Here is a 21,470-nt window from a genome sequence, read left to right on the forward strand (position 1 = left end):
GTTGTATACATTACACATGTACAGCTTTTTACATGACAGTCATACATTGATAAATTAGTTTTTTTTAAAGGGGCAGATGAGGAGCCCACAAACTCAAGAGAGACTGAAGACCCATTCGGGGATAAAGAAGCACAGTGTAGCCAGAGAAAGAAGAAACAGAGGAACAGAAAGTAAAGATATATCCCAGTAAGAGTAGTGTGGAAAGTTGGAGAGATATAGGAGACAATGGCAATATCTTTATTGTCTCAAAAGAGTAGACATTCATATCTGTATATTGCTCAGGAAGCTTAAAGACTCAACTTGGATCAAAAAGATTGAGAAGTGTTTTAGGCGCTGAGCTTACAATAAAGTTTAAAAAATTACATTATCAAGTAATGAGGCATGCTCAGTTGAGGTTCTAGAACCTGAATTAGCCATGGACAGAGCACCAAGGCTTCATTTCTCCAGCCAGGAATGAATAACATACAACAATAGATGAGCAAGACTGAAGAATAAGTAATCTAAAACTGAGTCCAAAGAATCTTACATTGAGTCTTCAGCATTTGACTAGCCCTATAAGTTCTGGCCCATTTCATTAAACTCATATTTTCTCAGAATCCAACCTTCTTTCTAATTTCCCTCTTCCTGTTCTTGTCACATGATTGCGTTGAACAACTGTCAGAGCCTGCTCGAAACCCTCCATTAACAAGCCACATTAGTATTTGGATACTAATTCATAGATACACTCAGAGAACACCATACTTTCCAGACCTACTCCAGCATCCTCAATGAACAAATAGGGAAATGTTATCTTAGAAATTCTATGTGACATTCCCAATGTCACTAGTGACAGAGGGAAAAGAGAACCCAGAACTCCTGACCATCAATATATGACATTGCCCATCATTCATGAGTGAAGAAAATGAGATGTGAAGTAGCAAGTGCAAAATCTATAAAGACCTACTAACATCTCCCTGCAGGAAATATTACTTGCAATTGTTCCAGTGAAGAGACCTTTGGTCTGAAGCAGTAGAATATTTCCTTGCTGTTACTCATCTCGTCTTTGTCCTCATCCTAGACACTGAACTTGACATCTCTCCTATCACATAGATTTACCTGCAGGGCTGCTTCTGCTTCTTCTAATGCTGGTTTTGCTGCTTCCAGTTTTTCTTCAGCAATGGCTTTATCTTTAGAGATGCTGTCCACAATGGCTTGGGCTTTGTCCTTCACCTTCTGTACCTCAGCCTTGACCTTTTCGGCAGCCTGTGCCTTCATTGTCACTTCTTTTAAGACCTAATTCAATATAAAACAAACAAACAAAAAAAACATACCTTGTCAATCTGAAAGATAAACGTTTTTCCTTGATTTATTGATTTTGCCCACTTATAAAATATTTCACAATAAAATTAAGAGTACTGCATTCTCTTGGAAATAATTTATATTTTCATGGTTACAATGTAGTCAATATGCATACGTCATTAACACTTATTACTAGGAATTTAAAACAAATACGGCACATGCACAAGTGCCCACACACCGTGTCAGCTTTATCATTGGCCACTTGAAGCTCCTTTTCTTTCACTTCCAGTTCTTTGCTCAGGGCTGCAACAGACTCTGAGGCCTCTTTTAGCTTTTCCAATCCAGTATTCATTCTAGGATTGAAAATCCAAGTAAGCCATATTAAAATTTGTTGTATTCAGCCACATTTTCCAAGCACTGATTCATTAATAAAGATAGTAATAGTTCTATTTGAAGAATGAGCATATGTGCAAATAGCAATCCAAGAGGGCTTGACAAAAAGAAATATACACCCAGAGTTGATGCCAGACGGAACACATTTGAAAGTTTTTCATAGACCACACGTGGGAGCATGACCCCGTTATGACACTGCATAGCATAACGATGCATCGAAGAACGATGGTGGGTCTAGAATCTGTATCATGCAGGATTCACGCTTAATGAAGTTTAATTAAATGACAATAGACTTCAATGCTTGAAGCCCTATCATAGAAGAAGGAAAATAAATAACTACTGTTTAAAAAAAAAAAGACAATTAAGTTAAAAGAAGAAAGATTGGGATCAAGGAAAGAAACAAATTTGAAGTCGTTAGAACAACGTATGAAGAGACCACTGACTATCTGGACCTGAGATGATGTGACCTCAAAGACTGGAGCTCACAGAGTCAGTCAGCACAATCTCCCACCCAGGGACCCTTAGGGAGCAGCTCTGGCTGGTTCTGGCCATATGCAGGCAGGAGCTCTAAGTGTTCATAAAAGAGCAGGGCAGAGCAGCGAAACCTAGAACAGCCTCCAGGGTAGTAGGGTATTCACCATGCAGTGAAAATTAGCATCGGCCAGATTCTCCTACTCTAGACCCCAGAAAAGTGGGAGAGAAGAGGGAGGCGGGAAGTATTTCTACCATTATGTCATTCATATTGCCCACATAAAACACTGGGCAATATTTAATTCTACTGGGCAAGAATAAAGCTTCTAGCAATCATGGAATAATCCTTTGAATAGACTTGAGAGGAGGGTGTCTTAGACTCAGCACTGTTGGCATTTGGGACTGGATGATTCTTTGCTGTGGGGGGCTACCTCCTATACTGGAGGATATTTAACAGCATCCCTGATCTCTGTTCATCTGATGCCAGTAGCACCCCTTCCCAGCCCCTACCACCTAAGTTGTAACAAACAAAAATGCTCCTAGTCACTGTAAAATGCTTCCTAGGAGCAAATTTTCCCCCAGTTAACAGCCACTGCTTTAAAATAATTTTATATCTGAACTTCACACTCACCTGTTGGCCAGAGTGTGCACTTCCACATGCTTTTCTCTGTATGTGCACTTATAGCCCTGAATAAAAGAGAGGTATGACTTGGGAGTCACATGAGTAGAGCGTCGGAATCTCTGGAAATAATCAACACACTTCTCAGCTACCCCATCCTGGAAGGAGCCCATGCACTGGACCACTTCCTTCTTGGTTTCCAAACTGCAGTCAATATCATAGGAAGACAGGAAGTGTTCAGACACTAGAACGAATAAAGATGGCAATGGGTGAAATATGAACATGAATTACCATTTGAAAAGTTAACTGGCTATTATTGAAGGATTTAGACATTTCTTGGGAGTACACACCATTTTTATAGCCCCATTGGGTACATATCTGTCAGCATTTTTGGCCCCAAGCCTATGACTTCAACAATTTTATTTTCCCTTTCATGTTTAAAACTAGAACAGAGCTCAACACTACCATCAGTCTTTGTTTTCTGGTATTTATGCAAGGAAGTCTCTTCTGCACGGCTGCAGGTTCTGGTAAGCAGCCAGCCTGTTCTATGCTTTACATAAGGACCAAAGTGGTACAAATAACTTAGAAATCAGTGCCCACCTGGTACTCGTATTTAACAAGCCCATTTATTTTTAAACGCAGAACCTGTCATACCCTTTATCCCCCCAGGTTCTGATTACATTTGGTATGGGAAGGTTTGTCACTACATTTTTGTATGCCTGGGCCATCTTGTTCTCAAAAGTGGCAGCTGGCCATCGGCAGTCAGTTCTAATTTACAGCGTCCTTTAAAAATGTTTGGGTAAAAACCTCCTGTTGGAGACCTTTATCTTCCCACCCTTTATCTGGTGCCAATCATGGGACCAATTCTAAGGCAGCATTTCCTATTATAGGAATAGGTCATAAAGTCAGAGCTAATCAATCACCACATACACATCACACATCTGCTGCATGTCTGCCCCTGTGATGGGGCCATGGAGTGAGACTGGTGTGAAACTTGGTCTCAACTCTAAAGAATTTACAAAGGTTGTAAATGATACAGTTAAAAATTATCATAACCAGGGAAGCCTGGGTGGCTCAGTGGTTGAGGGTCTGCCTTCAGCTCAGGGTGTGATTCTGGGATCCAGGACTGAGTCCCACATCAGGCTCCCTGCATGGAGCCTGTTTCTCCCTCTGCCTGTGTCTCTGTCTCTCTTTCTGTGTGTCTCTCATGAATAAATAAATAAAATATTTTTTAAAAATAAATAAATAAATAAATAAATAAAATGATCATAACCAGCTAAGGATTTCCTTGAAAAGTACTGAAAGTACTGAATAATGTACATAAGGGTTGCAAACAGAAATACAGCCAATAAAAACGGAAGGAAAGTGAAGGAATCAAACCTATCAGGTGACAGTTGGGAAAATAAAAATGATCAGTAACTGATCATTGAATTAAGTTCTTAAAGCAGTAATTGTGGGGAAGTATTTATTTATATCTATGTAAATAATAGGTACCATTCATCAGCTTGGTTATGAACATAGTTTACCACATACACTGAAAGGCAATAAAGACTCAGAAGTCATATTTTCTCATGAGTTAAGCAACCTCTACAAAGAACATTTTAAATTCCAGGGAGTTTAAGTCAAGGCACTGGAAACATAAGAATAATCCTTGCCTATGAAAAAGTTTTTGTAGGTATTAACTCCAACAGCTGCAATATTCACCATGTGCAGGCATGATACTAAGTGCTTTACCTGGCATTATGGTGTATCCTCAGGAAGTTCCCACTTTCTGAAAATTCCCTTGTATTTACTATATAATGATTTTTTTCTTCTTATATGATCAGAGAGTATAAAAAACGGTGACTTTCTTAATGTAGCAAGTGTTCTTTTTCTCTTTCCAAAAAAGTCAGAGAATAAAAACAGGGTGGATTCAAACATATTTTCCCAAAGACTCCAATCTCTGGTGCAAGAAAGTTTATGAAAAGTCAGTTTGCTTTCACCTGGGGGGGGCCACACCTGCTAAGACTCAAGGAAGAGGCCATGGAAAACTCTTCCAAGGTCATCTTCATTATCTAATCACCAAAGCAGTAATGCCAGTTTTGGGACCCACCTTCAGAATGATGCCTGGGGTTGGTGTGGAGTATATTTTGATAATGTGTGTTCATGTCACCTGATGGAAATGAAATGAGGTATGTGTGGGAGAGAGAGAATGCTGGCCTCAGTCCCTGAATTTTGGTTCCTTGAATTTCTACTTCATTTAAAGAACTGAAGTCACAAAGTGAAAAAGGTGTATTAGTTGCCTTTCCAGCCATCTCTTCTCTGCTACTAAAAGAATCTCTATTTTGCTCAGGGTAACAATCTGTCCAACTAAAATCCTTTGATTCCCCAGACTCTCTTATAAGTAGGGGTGACCTGGTTCAATCCAATGACATGTAGACAAAAGTTCTTAGGGAAGAATGTTGTCCTGAAATAAAAGGCAAACTTCATGGTGCATCAACAAACATGATGCCTAGGGATGCAGCAGCTACCCAGTGCCTGTAAGAGTAAGAGCCACATCCTGAGATGACAGCAAGACAGAAGGAATAAGATCCCACAATGGCATCATCCTGGACTGCACAGCTCTACATTTTCTTGGTAGCCGCAGAAAGGTGAGCAACAGCTCACTCAGAAGCTGTTTGAGCAACTACTTCTCTGGTTTTCTCTTTTTTCTTTAAATGTTTCATCAAAAGACTTAGTCAATTTTAATTCACATATATAATAAACTCACATTTTTTTCCAAAAGCACTTTAGTTATTAAAATACTACAAAATCTAGGATTAGCCTTCTGAGCATCTTTAAGCCAGAAAATAATAACAGTAACAACAATCCAAAAAATAAACTAAGAAAATAATCTAATTTATAATAGCATCAAAAAGAATAAAATGCATAGGAATAAACTCTACCAAAGGATATGAAAGACTTGCAACACTAAAACTATAAAATACAAATGAAAGAAATTAAACACAAATATATTGAAAGACATCATGTATTTATAATTTGGAAGAATTATTATTTTTTAAAAGCCCAGAAAACCTCAAATGGCCAAAGCAATTTTGAGAAAGAACAAAGCTGGAGGCATCCCACTTCCTGATTTCAAAATGTATTACAAGGTCACACTAATCAAAACAGTATGGTACTGGCATTACTAGTAGGCATATAGACCAAAGAAACAGAAGAAAGTCCAGAAATAAACACAAACATATACAGTCAACTGAGGCTGCCAATAACACATATAATGGGGAAAGGATAGTCTCTTTTACTAAATGGTGCTGGGAAAACACGATATCTATGTGCCAAAGAATGAAACTGGAGCCTTGTCTTACACCATACACAAAAAAATCAAACCAAAATAGATTAAAGACCTAAACGTAAGACCTGAAACCATAAAATTTACTTACATAATAGGTAAGCTCCTGACTTTGATCTTGGCAATCACCAAAAGCACAGGCAACAAAAGCAAAAACAAAGTGGGACTACATCAAACTAAAAAAAAATCTTCTATGTAGCAAGGGAAGCAACTAACAAATGAACAAGTAGCTTATGGAATGGGAGAAAATATTTGCAAACCATACCTCTGATAAAGGATTAATATACAAAATAAAGAACTCCTACAACTCAATAGCAAAAAACAAAACAAAAAAAAGTAATCTGATTAAAATGGGCAAAGGAATTGAAAAGAGCAATCTCCAGAGAAGATATACAAATGGACAACAGGTATATAAAAAAAACATCACTAATCATCAGGAAAATGCAAATCAAAATTGCAGTGAGATTTCACTTCACACCAGTTACAATGACTGTTATAAAAAAATTTTAAAAAAGACCCCCACCCCCAATAACAAGTGTCATCAAGGGTATGGGGAAAAGGGAACCCATGTGCACTATTAGTGGGAATGCAAACTGGTGCAGCCACGTGGGAAACAGTGTGAGGGTTCCTTAAAAAATTAAAATACAGGGGCACCTGGGTGGCACAGTTGGTTCAGCATCTGACTCTTGGTTTCAGCTCAAGTCATGATCTCAGGGTTGTAGGATCAAGCTCCATGTAGGGCTCCATGCTCAGCATGGAGTCTGCTCAAGATTCTCTTTCCCTCTGTCTCTGCCCCTCCCCCTGCTCACACATTCTCTCTCTTCCTCTCTCTCTAAAAATAAATAAATAAAATCTTAATAAAATAATAAAATAAAAATAAAAATAGAATTATCATATGATCCAACAATTTCACTTCCAGGCACATATACCTGGAAAGAAATATCACTATCTCAAAGACATAATCTGTGCTCCCATGTTCACTGCAGCATCATTTATAGTAGCCAAGACATGGACAATGAGACTTGAAAGAAAAGGGAGGCCCTGTGAGAAATTAACTAAGAAAAGATCAATACAGCCTTTGTCCTGTAATAGAAGAGATGATTGAAATAGACACCTAGCAGCAAGGGCTCTGTATTTAAATTAAATCATCTTAATTACAGTATATTACAATGTTTGTCGCCTGAAATTGTTATTTTACTGTTCATAATAATAACTTAGATGATACTCCACAAAATACTTCCACGTTAATTATCATATTTCATAGTTAACTTTAATATACCTCTTAAATTCTGTCATTTGCGTTCTCATTTATACCCTACTTTAAGGAATTTTAAGGTTTTACCTTAGTTGTATTTACATTTTGATAGGACTTAAAATTTTAAATCACTGGTCTTTTCTCAAACCTTAAAAGACAAAAGAGAAAACTGTACATGTGTACTTCAAGTCTGTAAAAATAGTCTGTGTTGAAAAGCCACAGATTGGAAAACCATTATCGTCAACAGCAGTATGGAGAGAACAGTGGCTAAGAATATATACATATACATAATAAACCTGGGTTCTAGCCCCGGTATTGATCCTAATGGCTTCTTACACCTCTGACTATTCCCTCAGCTTCATTGTCCCCAGTGTCTCCATCTATAAAGGGTTTATAGGTTGTTCTAAGCTAATCAGTTGTTTTTCACAGTGGATATTGCAAGACTGGAGACCCAGAGGTGGGCATGGCACAGATGTGGGCTGAGAGGGCAGCTCCAGAAGGCTTCCTCACCTTCACTTGTCGCTGTTTTATCTATTAGGGCCACCTGCAAGGTTTTACTGAGAAATGGGACTCTTCTTAATTATTATTAAAACATTATCAGACAAAAAGTTTGAAAACCACTGCCCTGAACCAGGGTGCTGCTGAGGGTCTGATACAACTGGTAAGGAGTGACACCTAAAGATCCCTACCATTTAAAAGATCCACAGATAATTTCTCACCAAAAGCTGAAAAAACAAAAACTAAATTATGTCTAACATCTCTTCTACTACTCCTGTGTTCAATTTCATTTAGAGTGAGAGAGGCATTCATGTTTCTGGAGGATGGAAGCAGCAAGGACCCAAGTCACAGAACACTCTCACTAACCCTTTTCAAGGACAGGAACCATCAGAGGATTGCTGGATAAGGTTTTCTTCTTTGATTTCCAGCACTGCAGCCACAATAACAAAATGTCCAAGAGACATCTGGCTTTAACTACTCTGAGGTTAACCAAGCCACTTTGAAAAGAACACAAATGCTATCAAAGCAATTAAAACCTCACTGGCTTCCTGGGACATCTTGGAACATGTCTGGATATCCAACTGAGACAAAGCCTTCAAACATCCCAGAAAAGACTAGAATCACTGGAAATTAATCCAAGGGAGTACAAGATTGAAGACAATTGTCTAATAACCACACTCTGGGAAAAATTAGCTACCTAATGTGAAAGAACACCATCATCTTGCAAAAAATCCTCAAATACTGGACAAAGTCTTTTGGCTCAATCCAGTACAGAAATAGTAAATAGTACAGAATGTAAATAACACACAGACATCCATACACACACACTGTTAGCCAAAAACTCTGACAAAAATTTCCACCACACTAACCAGCAACCAAGGCATCCTTAGGCCATCGGCTGAACCAGTCAATAGTGCATCCTGAAAGAAGGGCAGGAAACTTCAAAGCTTGATTTCGAAATTTCTCCCCCACAGGTGAAAAGCAGAGTACAATGTGAAGGTTCTGTCGGACTCGATTCATGAAGTAGTCATGCAGGTTCTCATTGGTAGGAGGGTGCCTGGGGTATTCTTTTTTCATGACTGATATGAGGTCACTATTAATTTCATCAATTTCATCACGAGCAAATAGGTTGGAGACCTTCAAAAAAAGTGCAGATATTCAAATTCAGTACAGGCATATGAAAACAGATCAAAATATATAACTCAATACATGATATTTTTCCTTCGTTTGTGTTCTCAAACTCACCTTTAGAAAATTAACCAGTCTTCATGACACAAACAAATGGAAAGATATTCCATGCTTACAGACTGAGAGAACCAATATTGTTAAAATGTCCATTTTAACATTCCTAAAGCTACGTTTGGATTCAATGCAATCCCTATCAAAATACCACAGTATTTTTCACAGAACTAGAACAAATAATCCTAAAATTTGTATGGAACCATAAAAGATCCAGAATAGCCAAAGCAACCTTGAAAAAGAAGAACAAAGCTGGACACATCACAATCTCACATTTCAAGATATACTACAGGGATCCCTGGGTGGCGCAGCGGTTTGGCGCCTGCCTTTGGCCCAGGGCGCGATCCTGGAGACCCGGGATCGAATCCCATGTCGGGCTCCCGGTGCATGGAGCCTGCTTCTCCCTCTGCCTTTATCTCTGCCTTGTCTCTGCCTCTCTCTATATATACGACTATCATAAATAAATAATAAAAAAAAAAAATTTTAATTTTAAGATATACTACAGAGTGTAACAATTAAAACAGTATGGTACTGACACAAAAACAGACCTAAAGATCAATGGAACAGAATAGAAAGCACAGAAATAAACCCACACTCACATGTTCAATTAATCTATGACAAAGGAATCAAGAATATATAAATGGGGAAAAGACCATTTCTTCAGTAAATGGTGCTGAAAAAACTGGACAGCTACATACAAAAGAATGAAAGTGAACTGCTATCTCATACCATACACAAAAATAAACTAAAAGTGGATTAATATCTAAATGTAAGACTTGAAGCCATAAAACTCCTAGAAGAAAACATAGGCAGTAATTTCTCTAACATCAACCATAGAAACATTTTTTTCTAGATGTGTCTTCTCAGGCAAGGTATTTTTCTAGATGTCTCTTCTCAGGCAAGGGAAACAAAAGCCAAAATACTATTGGGACTACAAAAAAAAAAAAAAAAAAGTTTTTGCACATCCTTTTGAAAAAAATTAACCAAAGTCCTCAAGATAAAATACCCCGTATTTTAAATACACAAATAATATACACATGATCCTATTATTAACTGCAAAGTCATAGCCTTCTAAGGGGTAAATGGACATACTGAAAATCCAATCAGCTCAGTTTGATTCTCTAAAACCCAATTTTTCTATTGCTTTATCTAGCAATTCTTCCTGCTAATTTCCTAACCCCCTATAATAGCACTAGCTCAAAAAATCTAATGTAAGGAAATAGCTCTAAAGTTGGAGGGAATCTGAAGAGTCAAAATGCATGAAGATAAATGAGCTCCTACCTCACCCGATGATAAAACATTGTTCATATATTCCAAAAATGACTCATCCTTAATCTCATTGTCTGTAAAGATGAAAGTGATTCCTTTGCCTTGCTGCCCTGCTGTTCTATACAAAATCTTCAAGTCTTCCACCAGATTTGATGTGTTGTAGGATCTAAAGAAATATTATCATTGTGTCATTAGCTAAACTATTTTGATGGGGAGGAAAGATCCTTGTAACAGTGCTTTATGCCATTTGGTTAATTAAAAGAAATACTGATGCTGTTTCATCAAATTAGAATTTTATTGTATGTAATGTTACTAGTTCATTATATTTCTTTACAAAAATGAAATTTATTTTTTAAAAATTTCTTTCACTTTCTTATAGCTATTCCTTTGAGAGTAATAGAGGTACATCTTGGTAAAAATTTCGGTACTCCACTACTCACGAAAGTTAAGAAATGTTTTCTTTATTGAGGTATAACTGACATATAACATTATCTTAATTTCAGGTGCACAACATAATATTCCTATACTTGTATATATTGCAAAATGATCACCAAAATAAGTCTAGTTAACATCTAGTCAAGTGACATTACATTTACCAGCAAATATGAAACTGATTTTTAAGCTCCACATTTTATTAACTATTATAACTAATTTTTTGACACACAAACCAAAAATCTGGAGGGAAAAGTCAACCTGGAACCAAAATACCATTTTTACCACAACTAAATGTCATCTGAATGCATAGGTTTCATTTTGAAAATATTTGTTGGTAATGCTAATACAAAAGTCAAATTGGAATGTTTACTATGCACCCATTTGCAATTGGTATTTTAGAAGATACCTCATAGGTTAATCTAACTTAAAACACTTCAAGCCCGGGATCCCTGGGTGGCTCAGCGGTTTGGCGCCTGCCTTTGGCCCAGGGCACGATCCTGGAGTCCCGGGATCGAGTCCCACGTCGGGCTCCCGGCATGGAGCCTGCTTCTCCCTCCTCCTGTGTCTCTGCCTCTCTCTATATATATATCTATCATAAATAAATACATCTTTAAAAAAAACTTTAAAAAAAAAAAAAAACACTTCAAGCCCTAATTATATACAGTGAGGAAGATGCCCTATTGCAAATGGTGCCCTCTTCCAAGAGCACCTGGCTGGCTTGGTCAGAAGAGCATATGACACTAGATCTCCAGGTTGTAAAGTAGAAGCCCCATGTTGAGTGTAGGGGTTATTTAAAAATAAAATCTTCTAAAACATAAAATAAAATAAATCTTAAAAAAAAACACAAATGATGCCCTCTCATCCCCCAACACAATTATTTTCATTGCATCCTTGCATTACAAGTAGGAGTTTTCTGAGCAATTGGTATGCTATAGAACAGTTGGAAACATGAAATATCCCACTTTAAATCTTCTTTCACTATCAAAAGCAATCTTTAGTGGAAGTCAGTCTACAGTCATGAAATATTAGGCCCCAGTACAGTAGCCTATCACCACCAAAAGTAAAAATAAAGATATTCCAATCCTGGAGATTCAGACTTACTAAATTATTATTTGAATTTTATGTCATTAAATAAACTCAGAGTTCAGAGCACAAGAGCCATAGGCCTTCTAATTTTTTTTAAGCTACTAAATATTTAACTTCTATACTCTGTGCTTTTTGATCATCTAAAACCTAATCCTAGAACCAGAAATCCTACCACCATGTATCAATATTTTAAGAAAATGCCTAGAGAAGTATGATCTGAGAGACTAGAAAAGAATTTCAAGGATGCTGTCTCCCATTAGAGAGAGAGGGACAGAGACAGAGACAGAGACAGAGAGACAGAGAAAGGAAGTGACCTCACCTCATCTACTCCTGGCTTGGGAAAACTTTCAGCCCAGTCCCCTGGATCAAGGGCCCATTGCCTCAAATAATGGCCTGAGCCCCTTTAACAAATGGCCATGCCTCCCAAATGTGCAGCTCTTGCTTCTTGATTCTTGGCCACAAAGTAAGATGGCCTTTGAAGGTGTGAGAAGGCAAAGGCCTTGGCCCTCATATGCATCAGTAATGGAGCATTCCCACTATGACATGCAGACAAACTAATCTATCCCAGAGACAGGGGCTGCAAGTTATTTCTCCTGAGGCGGTGTACTACAGTGAAAGTCAAGCCACACCAGACACCAGAAACACTGCGGTCAATTCCCTGGTAGATCTGAGACATCAGACAAGTGATAGCTTCTGAGTCTTAGCTATAAGATGCCTTGCTAACCCATAAGGCCCCTTTGAAGACCAAACTAGCCTACGCATGGAAAAGCACTTTGGAAACCGTAAGGCTTCTTAGAAATATTAGGAACAAAAATATGAGAGTCCAGTCTCTTTCCCATATACACTATCTTTTGCCTAACTTTGCTTCCCTCCACAAACTAGAAGAACCATAGACAAGTCATTAGAATTGTTTCTTCCTGTCCTAGTACTCGAAAAACAAACTCTTTGTTTGGATTTACTCTTTTGGATTTACTCTTCAAGCAGAAGCCTAAAATTCAGACCAAACAAAGTATGACAACAACTTGAATACCTGGATCTTAAACCCAGCATGAATAATTTTCAATTCTTCTCCTACCAGGTATCTATGGACCTGCATCAGGAACAGAGGGAGGGATGCTTTGCCCTACTGAACCAAGGCAAAGCTCTAGAGCAAAGCCCAACAGGCAAGACTTCCTGCTCCCACACCTACAAGTTAACCTTTACAATTTTTCAGCCTGACTAAACTTCCTAAACTGGCCTCTTGCCTCTCAATTTGGTTAATCCTGAAATTCAGTTCAGCCTCTCTGAATCACCCCTTCTTATCTCTTCGCACTGACTCTTTGCTTTCTTGTTCCACCCTCACTACACACATATGACCAAGGACAACTGTCCCGGGGTTCCCTACCTTGGTGAGTGTATACATCAGTTGGCTAGCGTCCCAAGCCAGAGCTAGGATAGACCACGTCCAAAAGTTCAACTTGCCAGTGATCCTGAGTCTGTCCTTTTTTCTCCATTCGTTTTCTGTACATACAAACCCACAGGCCTTCCCTAGCAGTAACTCAACAATGGTGTCCTGCTCTAGGATAAAGTCCAAATTCCATATCACACCTTCAAAGGCCTCCATTCCTATTCCTTCTATTCCTTTCCCACTTGCTATCTTACGCTGCACATCCAGCCATATTTAACTTCTTCTAGGGCCTCAAGGTGACTTCATATGTGCTGACACTTTTGCCTGGAACATCCTTCACCTCGCCTCTTCTCTGAGACAATTCCTATTTGTACTCAGGTCTCAGTTTAAAAATCTTTTCCTCCAGGAAGTCTTTTTGGACCATCTCCCAGACTAGGTCGGGAGTTCTGCCCTCATGTTACAACAGGAGCTGGTCTTCATTTATTTCTTTTCCAGGAGACAGCACATATGTGTGACCCCTTCCTGAATGAATTGCTCAGCTGTCTGACCCCGCCCCCGACTATGGGAAGCTCTTTGATGACACGAGCCAAGTTCCCTTTGCTCATCATGTACTTTCCAATACCTAGCCAGTGCCTGAATATAGTTGGTGTTCAATAAATATTTCTAAGTGAACGAATGAGCAAATCAATATAAATTTTCCATCTACTTTCTAGTTTATTAACATTCTTGAAATCTGAATTAACATTTATTAGGGATAAATTTCTTCTGAAATATACCAAGAGGAATACACATAATACATTTTTTATAATAATGTATAGTGTATAACATAAAAACAGGGAGGCAGCCATTCACTACAATAAGAGGCTGAAGTGCTTCAAAAGCAAATTATTAATGTGAAAATTTCATGATCTATAATAAAGGTTGAAAGGGGACGATGATAAGTCAACATTTAGGAAGGAAAATGATTGATTCTTTATGTATAAGAAAAATGCATTCATAAGTTCAAGTGGCCTCTGAAAACCCGCTATCAAAATCCACTTTAGGTTAATTAAAGCAAAAGCTTATTACCTTGTCAGAGTGATCTGGAAGGAGGTATAGCCAGCAATGAACGAAGCTAACCTTGTCAGGCTCTGCTTTCCTGATCCACCCACTCCAACCAGGAGGGCATTTCCCCGGGGCGTGCCAATGACACGTGAGATCTAGAATGTGGAATGGAAAAGGCACATATTGGTGTTCAATGTGTAAATATTCCATTTTTTCCTGTTTATGCGCCATAAGCATTTGGGAAGATGTAAGTGTCTCAGGATCAAAATGGACAGATATACTGGCTGGATGAAGGAGGGCATTTCTGAAAGACTGGTGTTTGTTGTTGGGAGATGCCTTTGGGAAATTAGAGACCAGTACCAAGAAGCCAGACCAAGCCACCTCTGTGGCCTGCTCTGGGTTTTAAAAGAGAGAAATAGGGATACCTGGGTGGCTCAATGGTGAAGCCTCTGCCTTTGGCTCAGGGTGTGATCCCAGTCCTGGGATCGAGTCTCACATCAGGTTCCCTGCAGGGAGCCTGTGTCTCCCTCTGTCTATGTCTCTGACTCTCTATCTCTCCATTCCTTATGAATAAATTAATAAAATATTTTTAAAAATAAAGGGGATTTGAAGGTTTTCTTTTAGGTTCCCAACCTAATGCAGTGGGACAGGAAAGAGACCACAATTTCAAGACAGAACACACAGTTGATTAGAATATCCTCTCCCCATTTGAAAAATGACAGAGTTTTTTGGTTGTTGTTTTTTTCTTTTTATGACAGAGAGCTGAAATCAAAGAGAAGACACTTCCCAAAATGTGGCACAGATGATGGAATTTTTAAAAAGAAGAAAAGGAGGAGGAGGAACAAAACAAGCATAAATGCCCTCCTGTTATTTGGCACAGAGAGTGAGACCTAAGGAATCTACCAAGAAGCGATTATGGGTGGGCCAGTCAGTAGCCCCAGACTATTTCAAGTCCCCCTTGTGGTAGAAGTCCATGTTTCTTTAGCTTTATTGTTACTGAGAACTGCTTATACCACCCAACTTCCAACCCCCACCTAGAGGGGATTCAGTGTAGAATTCTCCTTGATGCTTTCTCCTCCGTACATGATAATGATTTCTCTTTCCCTCCTAACTGCAGTTTGAGCCTGGGGAATTGCTGTGATACTCACTTTTCTGTAGACTAATGACAGAGAGTGAGACAGGGCTGAGAAGGGTCACTTCTCTGTGGCTGATGGAAGCTTCCTGGGGTAACCCAGGCTCTGTAGTCTGCCAGCATGTCAGTAAACATCCTTTCTCAGGATTACCTCCTCTGGCAGGGGCTATTCCCCTGTTGGGACTATTCTTTTATTTCTTCTTATCAAGATATAATAAAGTGTTAGGACTACTCTTAGCTTCTAGATTATTCTCCCCAATTTAGTGTGAGCCTGGGAAATGGAGACCATTTTCTTGTCTCTGTTGTGGATCTGAGAACCTGTGGAATAGGTGGGTGATGCACCCATATTTCCAAGCACCTGCTCATCCTGCCTATGTGATCTCCAATGTTGTTGTAGGCAGGGAAGGAACAGTCCTGGCAAGAATTTTTTTGCCAATGTCTATTCATATTATTTCCCTTGTATTCCTTCAAGAGGCACAGATAAGACAGGTAAGAAGCTACCAAAAGCCACACTAGAATCTTCTTTATCTTTCCTTGGATAATGTTTTTCAAAATATATAGCTTTTGTCATAACCACTTCCTTTCATTGGTATTGATGAATATATTAAGGATTTAAATAATTGTTGTTAATTAATTAGGTATTGGTACCTTCACCCTACATCTTTTTCTTAAACTAGAAATTTTCCATTTCTATTATTAAAATTAAAATTTTAATTAAAATTAAAATATTAAATTAAAATTTAAATTTTATTTAAATTATTAAAATTTTCCATTCCCAGTTTCTAGCACATGGTAAATGCTTAAACCATATACAACAAATGAGCATGAACAAAACAAGTAGGCAGCTCTAAAGGGGGCTCAAAAACTCCTAAGTAATCACAAACAAATGAAATGAGAAAACACAGTCAAGAGACTTTCAAACGGGACTATTCTATACAGATTATGAGATGGAAACATTCATTTTTCAATTCCTCTAGCAAATATTTTAAAAATTAATAATGCTATTAATTATGCTCACATGCCAGGTGAGCATGCCAGTAGAGGAGAGACACCTATTAACAGAAATGTGGTGATGCACATTCCATGGTCAATATGGAAACAGTGTTGCTGGGTAGAGGCAAGTCTTAGCTGTGGAGCTGGAGTGTGATCTGGATCTTGAAAGATAACTAGAGGTCTCTCAAACAAAGAAGGGGGCATACCAGGAAGCACTGAGCTACATTTTAGGAAGAAATGGGATGAACAACATCCAAGTATCAACAAAAGGCTTGAGGTATCCCTATAGACGTGGGAACTTCAGTGCTATGTACAGAAATATCAGGTGATGAGGCAGCAAAGGGTTGTTTAGGGCCACACTAGGGACTTGGTTAAATTCCAAACCTATTTATCAAGTATCTCAAGTGTGCCTATTCTTTATCCATGAATACTGAGGTGAATAATTTGGGTGCCCACACTCACAGAGCTTATTGCCCAGTAGGGAAGACAAACGCACACAACGATAACTTCCACACAACATAGCACCGCTGGGAAGGCATATTGGTGAAGTGCTCTGGAAGCAGGGTGGGTTTCATTATGGGTAGCTGATTTTTCTGGATTATATGCTAAACAGAGCACAAGCCACAGGCTAGAGTGCTAGCAGGGGCTAGACCACCAAAAACCACACACCATGGTTTGAATCTTTACCAAGGAGGCAAAAGAGCTATCCCAGAGATACTCTCTGTTTTGAAAGACAATCATCATTTTAATGAAGAAAGAAACCAAGAAATATGCCTGGTCTCACATCACATCCCATTTTGCTGCAGTTTTCATCTTAATTCTGTCTCTTGGCTTCTGTCATGTCTTATAACTAGATTACATATTTCAAGGATAGTATCCCCATCACACAGTTTGGACGTACCGTCCACAGGAAACAGGAGAGTAGAAGAGACAGTCCGCATAAGAGGCCATGAGGAATGCAGCAGTATGTTAGCTCAAAAACTCCAGTCATGAATTCCTCAGCCAATTTTGGAGCAGACACAAGAGGCTGAGACGGAAATTGAGGAAAAACAGTCAAAGACCCTATGCTGAGTCATGCCTCAAATGTCAAGTCCCCACATGATGAAGAAATGGTCATCACTCCTCTGTACATGAACATGGAAGCAAGAGAGTTCTAGAGAACTTCCTCAAACATAAGACTAATATAAATAGTCTCACCTTCAATGTGAGCCATTATGAAATCCTAGGCCAATCAAATTCTGTCTCCAAAAGACATTACTTGTAAAGTTGCCTTTGGTATTATTTTCTTCTCTTTCTTCTTCTTTTTAATCATGAAATATGAGAGAATTCCTATCATTATTTCTATTTGGAAGAACATTTGTGCTCACAATTCAGTACAGATGTCTCTGGGAATCCAGAATGCCCAAGCTCTATGCCCTCCTGCAGGGGAGACTCGTGACCACAACAGCCTCTCTGTCTTCCTCCCCCTCCCTGACATATTCCAGCCTTCCCCAGCCTTTTCCACTTTCAGAGGGAGGGTCGAATAGATGACCTCTAAATTCAGTAAGTATGAGAGGTGACAATTTGTAATTAGGAGATTTTTCCTCAAGGTTAAACCTAAGTAATGGAAGACAGCCTCAAGCTGTCCTCTTTCTAACTAAAAGTAAGTAGTCTGGAAAAGTAATTGACATCAACGGAGTGAGAACATCAACAACAGATTTTAAAATGGCATTATCTTCCTCCACAGATAAATTACATCACATAAGTTATCAAGTAACTGACTTCTAGCCTTTGAGAGTCAATTATCCTATGAATAGATACTGGAATGCCTCCTGTGACAAAGTAGAAAGGAAAATGTACTTTGCTGGTGGATTTCATGCTAACAGAATTTTCACCCAGCTCAAAGTCAATGGTTTATGCATTCTTTTTAAATTATCATTTCTAAGTGTGGTAAAATATATAGAACATAAAATTTACCATCTTAACCCTTAAGTGTATATATTTCAATGGCATTCAGGATTTTCACATTGTTGTGCAACCACCAACAATAACCATCTCCAAAACTCTTCATCTTGCAAAAATGAAACTCTGTACCATTAAACACTCCTCATTCTCCCTACTTTCAAGCCCCTGACAATCACCATCCTACTTTCCACCTATGAATTTGACTATACTAGGTACCTCAGGTATTTGGAATCATAACAGTATCTATCCTTTTGTCACTGGCTTCTTTCACTGAGCATAATGTCTTCAAAGTTTATGCGCTATTTTTTCACATAATACAAAAAATGAGCAGACTTTTTGCCTGTGCTTTGAACTCAGATGCCAACTACAATCATTCTATGTGGTGAAAACACTGAGCTGGAAGCTGTACAGCAACACTGAATAAAATTATACCACACATTTCAAGTACCCATGCTCTGATATTCAGGCTGATTTTCAACCTATAGGTGTGACATGTTGCATTCAGTTTAGAAATTAAATTGGAATATAGCACTGAGTTTATTTTCAAACCGAATACTCTTCCAGGAGATAAAAATGAAAGAGAAGGGAAAAAAATTCTGGTGTGAAGCCAAGTTTCTGTCACTTTGGGGTAGTGTCACTGGGTATGGCCACTGACCTTGACTAAGTGAACCATGGCATCCTCAAAGAATACCAAATCCATGCCAGTGCCACGGATGCTCTCATTATATAGCTGCAGGAACATATTCAAACGCTCCCTTAGGTGATCAAAAGATTCAACTGCCTCATAAATTTTAGGCATTTCAGCATCAGCCTCCTCGGATGTTTCACCTGGGATGGGGGGGAAAAGAATCAATAAAGTTTCTTCAAATTGCTGGGCTTTACTAGTTCATTCAACCTAAATTAATATACTCATAGCTTGACAATTTAACACTTAATAACACCACTGTTCATCCAAATGCCATATTACATATTTTAAGAAAAGAAAAGAAAAGGAAAGGAAAGGAAAGGAAAGAAAAGAAAAGAAAGAAAAGAAAAGAAAAGAAAAGAAAAGAAAAGAAAAGAAAAGAAAAGAAAAGAAAAGAAAAGAAAAGAAAAGAAAAGCAGAGGCCGCCCCTGGGTGGCTCAATTGGTTGAGCATCTGACTCTTAATTTCAGCTTGGGCCATGATCTTAGGGTCATGGGATCGAGACCCAGGTGGGCTCTAGGCTTAACAGGGAGTCTGCTTGAGATTCTCTCCTTCACCCTCTGCCCCTTGCCCCACTCACATGCACTCTCTCTCAAAATAAATAAATAAATCATAAAAAAAAGAAAGCAAACAATAATAAAAACATTGGAATTTTTGTTATCCTACCCAGTCCTAGTTCTTTCCTGTCTAGAAAGAGCCAATTCTAAATAATGCCATATAAATTAAATTTAATCCAAATCCATAATTGAATATTGGCATTTCTAGGAAACTTCTTAATGGTCAAAATGAAGGTCAAAAGAGGGATTTAATGTCAAAATCATCTAGAGAAGTCAAGACTTAAGATTTTTCAATAAGAAAAAAAGGAAAAAGTCATTGCACTTGCTCAGGAAATACTTATGAATCAGGAATTTCAGGTTAATGGTGAAGACAGAAGTGAATTTTAGAGAATGGAGGTAGTTGAGAATTAAGTTGACAAAATTAGAGAGTACCATCCTTCCTGATCTAAGATGCTACATTTTAAAAACTTATTTATGATTTCCTAAATAAACATACTGAATTATGTTACTGGAAAAATATATATTAAAATCAATATACTTTTTTTAAAAATTAGAAACACATATTATACCAACTTAACACTTTCCCATCTTTTTTTTTAAGATTTTATTTATTTATTTATTTATTTATTTTTTTTAATTAACTTTTATTGGTGTTTAATTTACCAACATACAGAAAAACACCCAGTGCTCATCCCGTCAAGTGTCCACCTCAGTGCCCGTCACCCATTCCCCTCCAACACCCGCCCTCCTCCCCTTCCACCACCCCTAGTTCGTTTCCCCGAGTTAGGAGTCTTTATGTTCTGTCTCCCTTCCTGATATTTCCCAACATTTCTTTTCCCTTCCTTTATATTCCCTTTCACTATTATTCATATTCCCCAAATGAATGAGAACATACACTGTTTGTCCTTCTCCAATTGACTTATTTCACTCAGCATAATACCCTCCAGTTCCATCCACGTTGAAGCAAATGGTGGGTATTTGTCGTTTCTAATTGCTGAGTAATATTCCATTGTATACATAAACCACATCTTCTTTATCCATTCATCTTTCGATGGACACCGAGGCTCCTTCCACAGTTTGGCTATTGTGGCCATTGCTGATAGAAACATCGGGGTGCAGGTGTCCCGACGTTTCATTGCATCTGAATCTTTGGGGTAAATCCCCAACAGTGCAATTGCTGGGTCGTAGGGCAGGTCTATTTTTAACTCTTTGAGGAACCTCCACACAGTTTTCCAGAGTGGCTGCACCAGTTCACATTCCCACCAACAGTGTAAGAGGGTTCCCTTTTCTCCGCATCCTCTCCAACATTTGTGGTTTCCTGCCTTGTTAATTTTCCCCATTCTCACTGGTGTGAGGTGGTATCTCATTGTGGTTTTGATTTGTATTTCCCTGATGGCAAGTGATGCAGAGCATTTTCTCATGTGCATGTTGGCCATGTCCATGTCTTCCTCTGTGAGATTTCTCTTCATGTCTTTTGCCCATTTCATGATTGGATTGTTTGTTTCTTTGGTGTTGAGTTTAATAAGTTCTTTATAGATTTTGGAAACTAGCCCTTTATCTGATATGTCATTTGCAAATATCTTCTCCCATTCTGTAGGTTGTCTTTTAGTTTTCTTGACTGTATCCTTTGCTGTGCAAAAGCTTCTTATCTTGATGAAGTCCCAATAGTTCATTTTTGCTTTTGTTTCTTTTGCCTTCGTGGATGTATCTTGCAAGAAGTTACTGTGGCCAAGTTCAAAAAGGGTGTTGCCTGTGTTCTCCTCTAGGATTTTGATGGAATCTTGTCTCACATTTAGATCTCTCATCCATTTTGAGTTTATCTTTGTGTATGGTGAAAGAGAGTGGTCCAGTTTCATT

At 38.4% G+C, this 21,470-nt stretch overlaps 1 protein-coding gene across 1 annotated transcript in view; it reads right to left on the bottom strand.

Annotated features, from left to right (window-relative positions):
- Nucleotides 1-21,470, bottom strand: part of DNAH5 (dynein axonemal heavy chain 5) — a 213,886-nt gene that overhangs the window by 63,937 nt on the left and 128,479 nt on the right. The window contains exons 52-58 of the mRNA XM_041731659.1: nt 19,027-19,199; nt 14,327-14,457; nt 10,363-10,516; nt 8,712-8,979; nt 2,774-3,005; nt 1,517-1,631; nt 1,096-1,272 (exon numbers count right to left, since the gene is read on the bottom strand). Of these exons, the coding sequence (XP_041587593.1) occupies nt 1,096-1,272; nt 1,517-1,631; nt 2,774-3,005; nt 8,712-8,979; nt 10,363-10,516; nt 14,327-14,457; nt 19,027-19,199 (1,250 nt within the window). The remainder of the gene's footprint in view (nt 1-1,095; nt 1,273-1,516; nt 1,632-2,773; nt 3,006-8,711; nt 8,980-10,362; nt 10,517-14,326; nt 14,458-19,026; nt 19,200-21,470) is intronic.

This window comes from Vulpes lagopus, chromosome 17 (assembly GCF_018345385.1).
Source record: "Vulpes lagopus strain Blue_001 chromosome 17, ASM1834538v1, whole genome shotgun sequence".
Lineage (NCBI taxonomy): Eukaryota > Metazoa > Chordata > Mammalia > Carnivora > Canidae > Vulpes > Vulpes lagopus.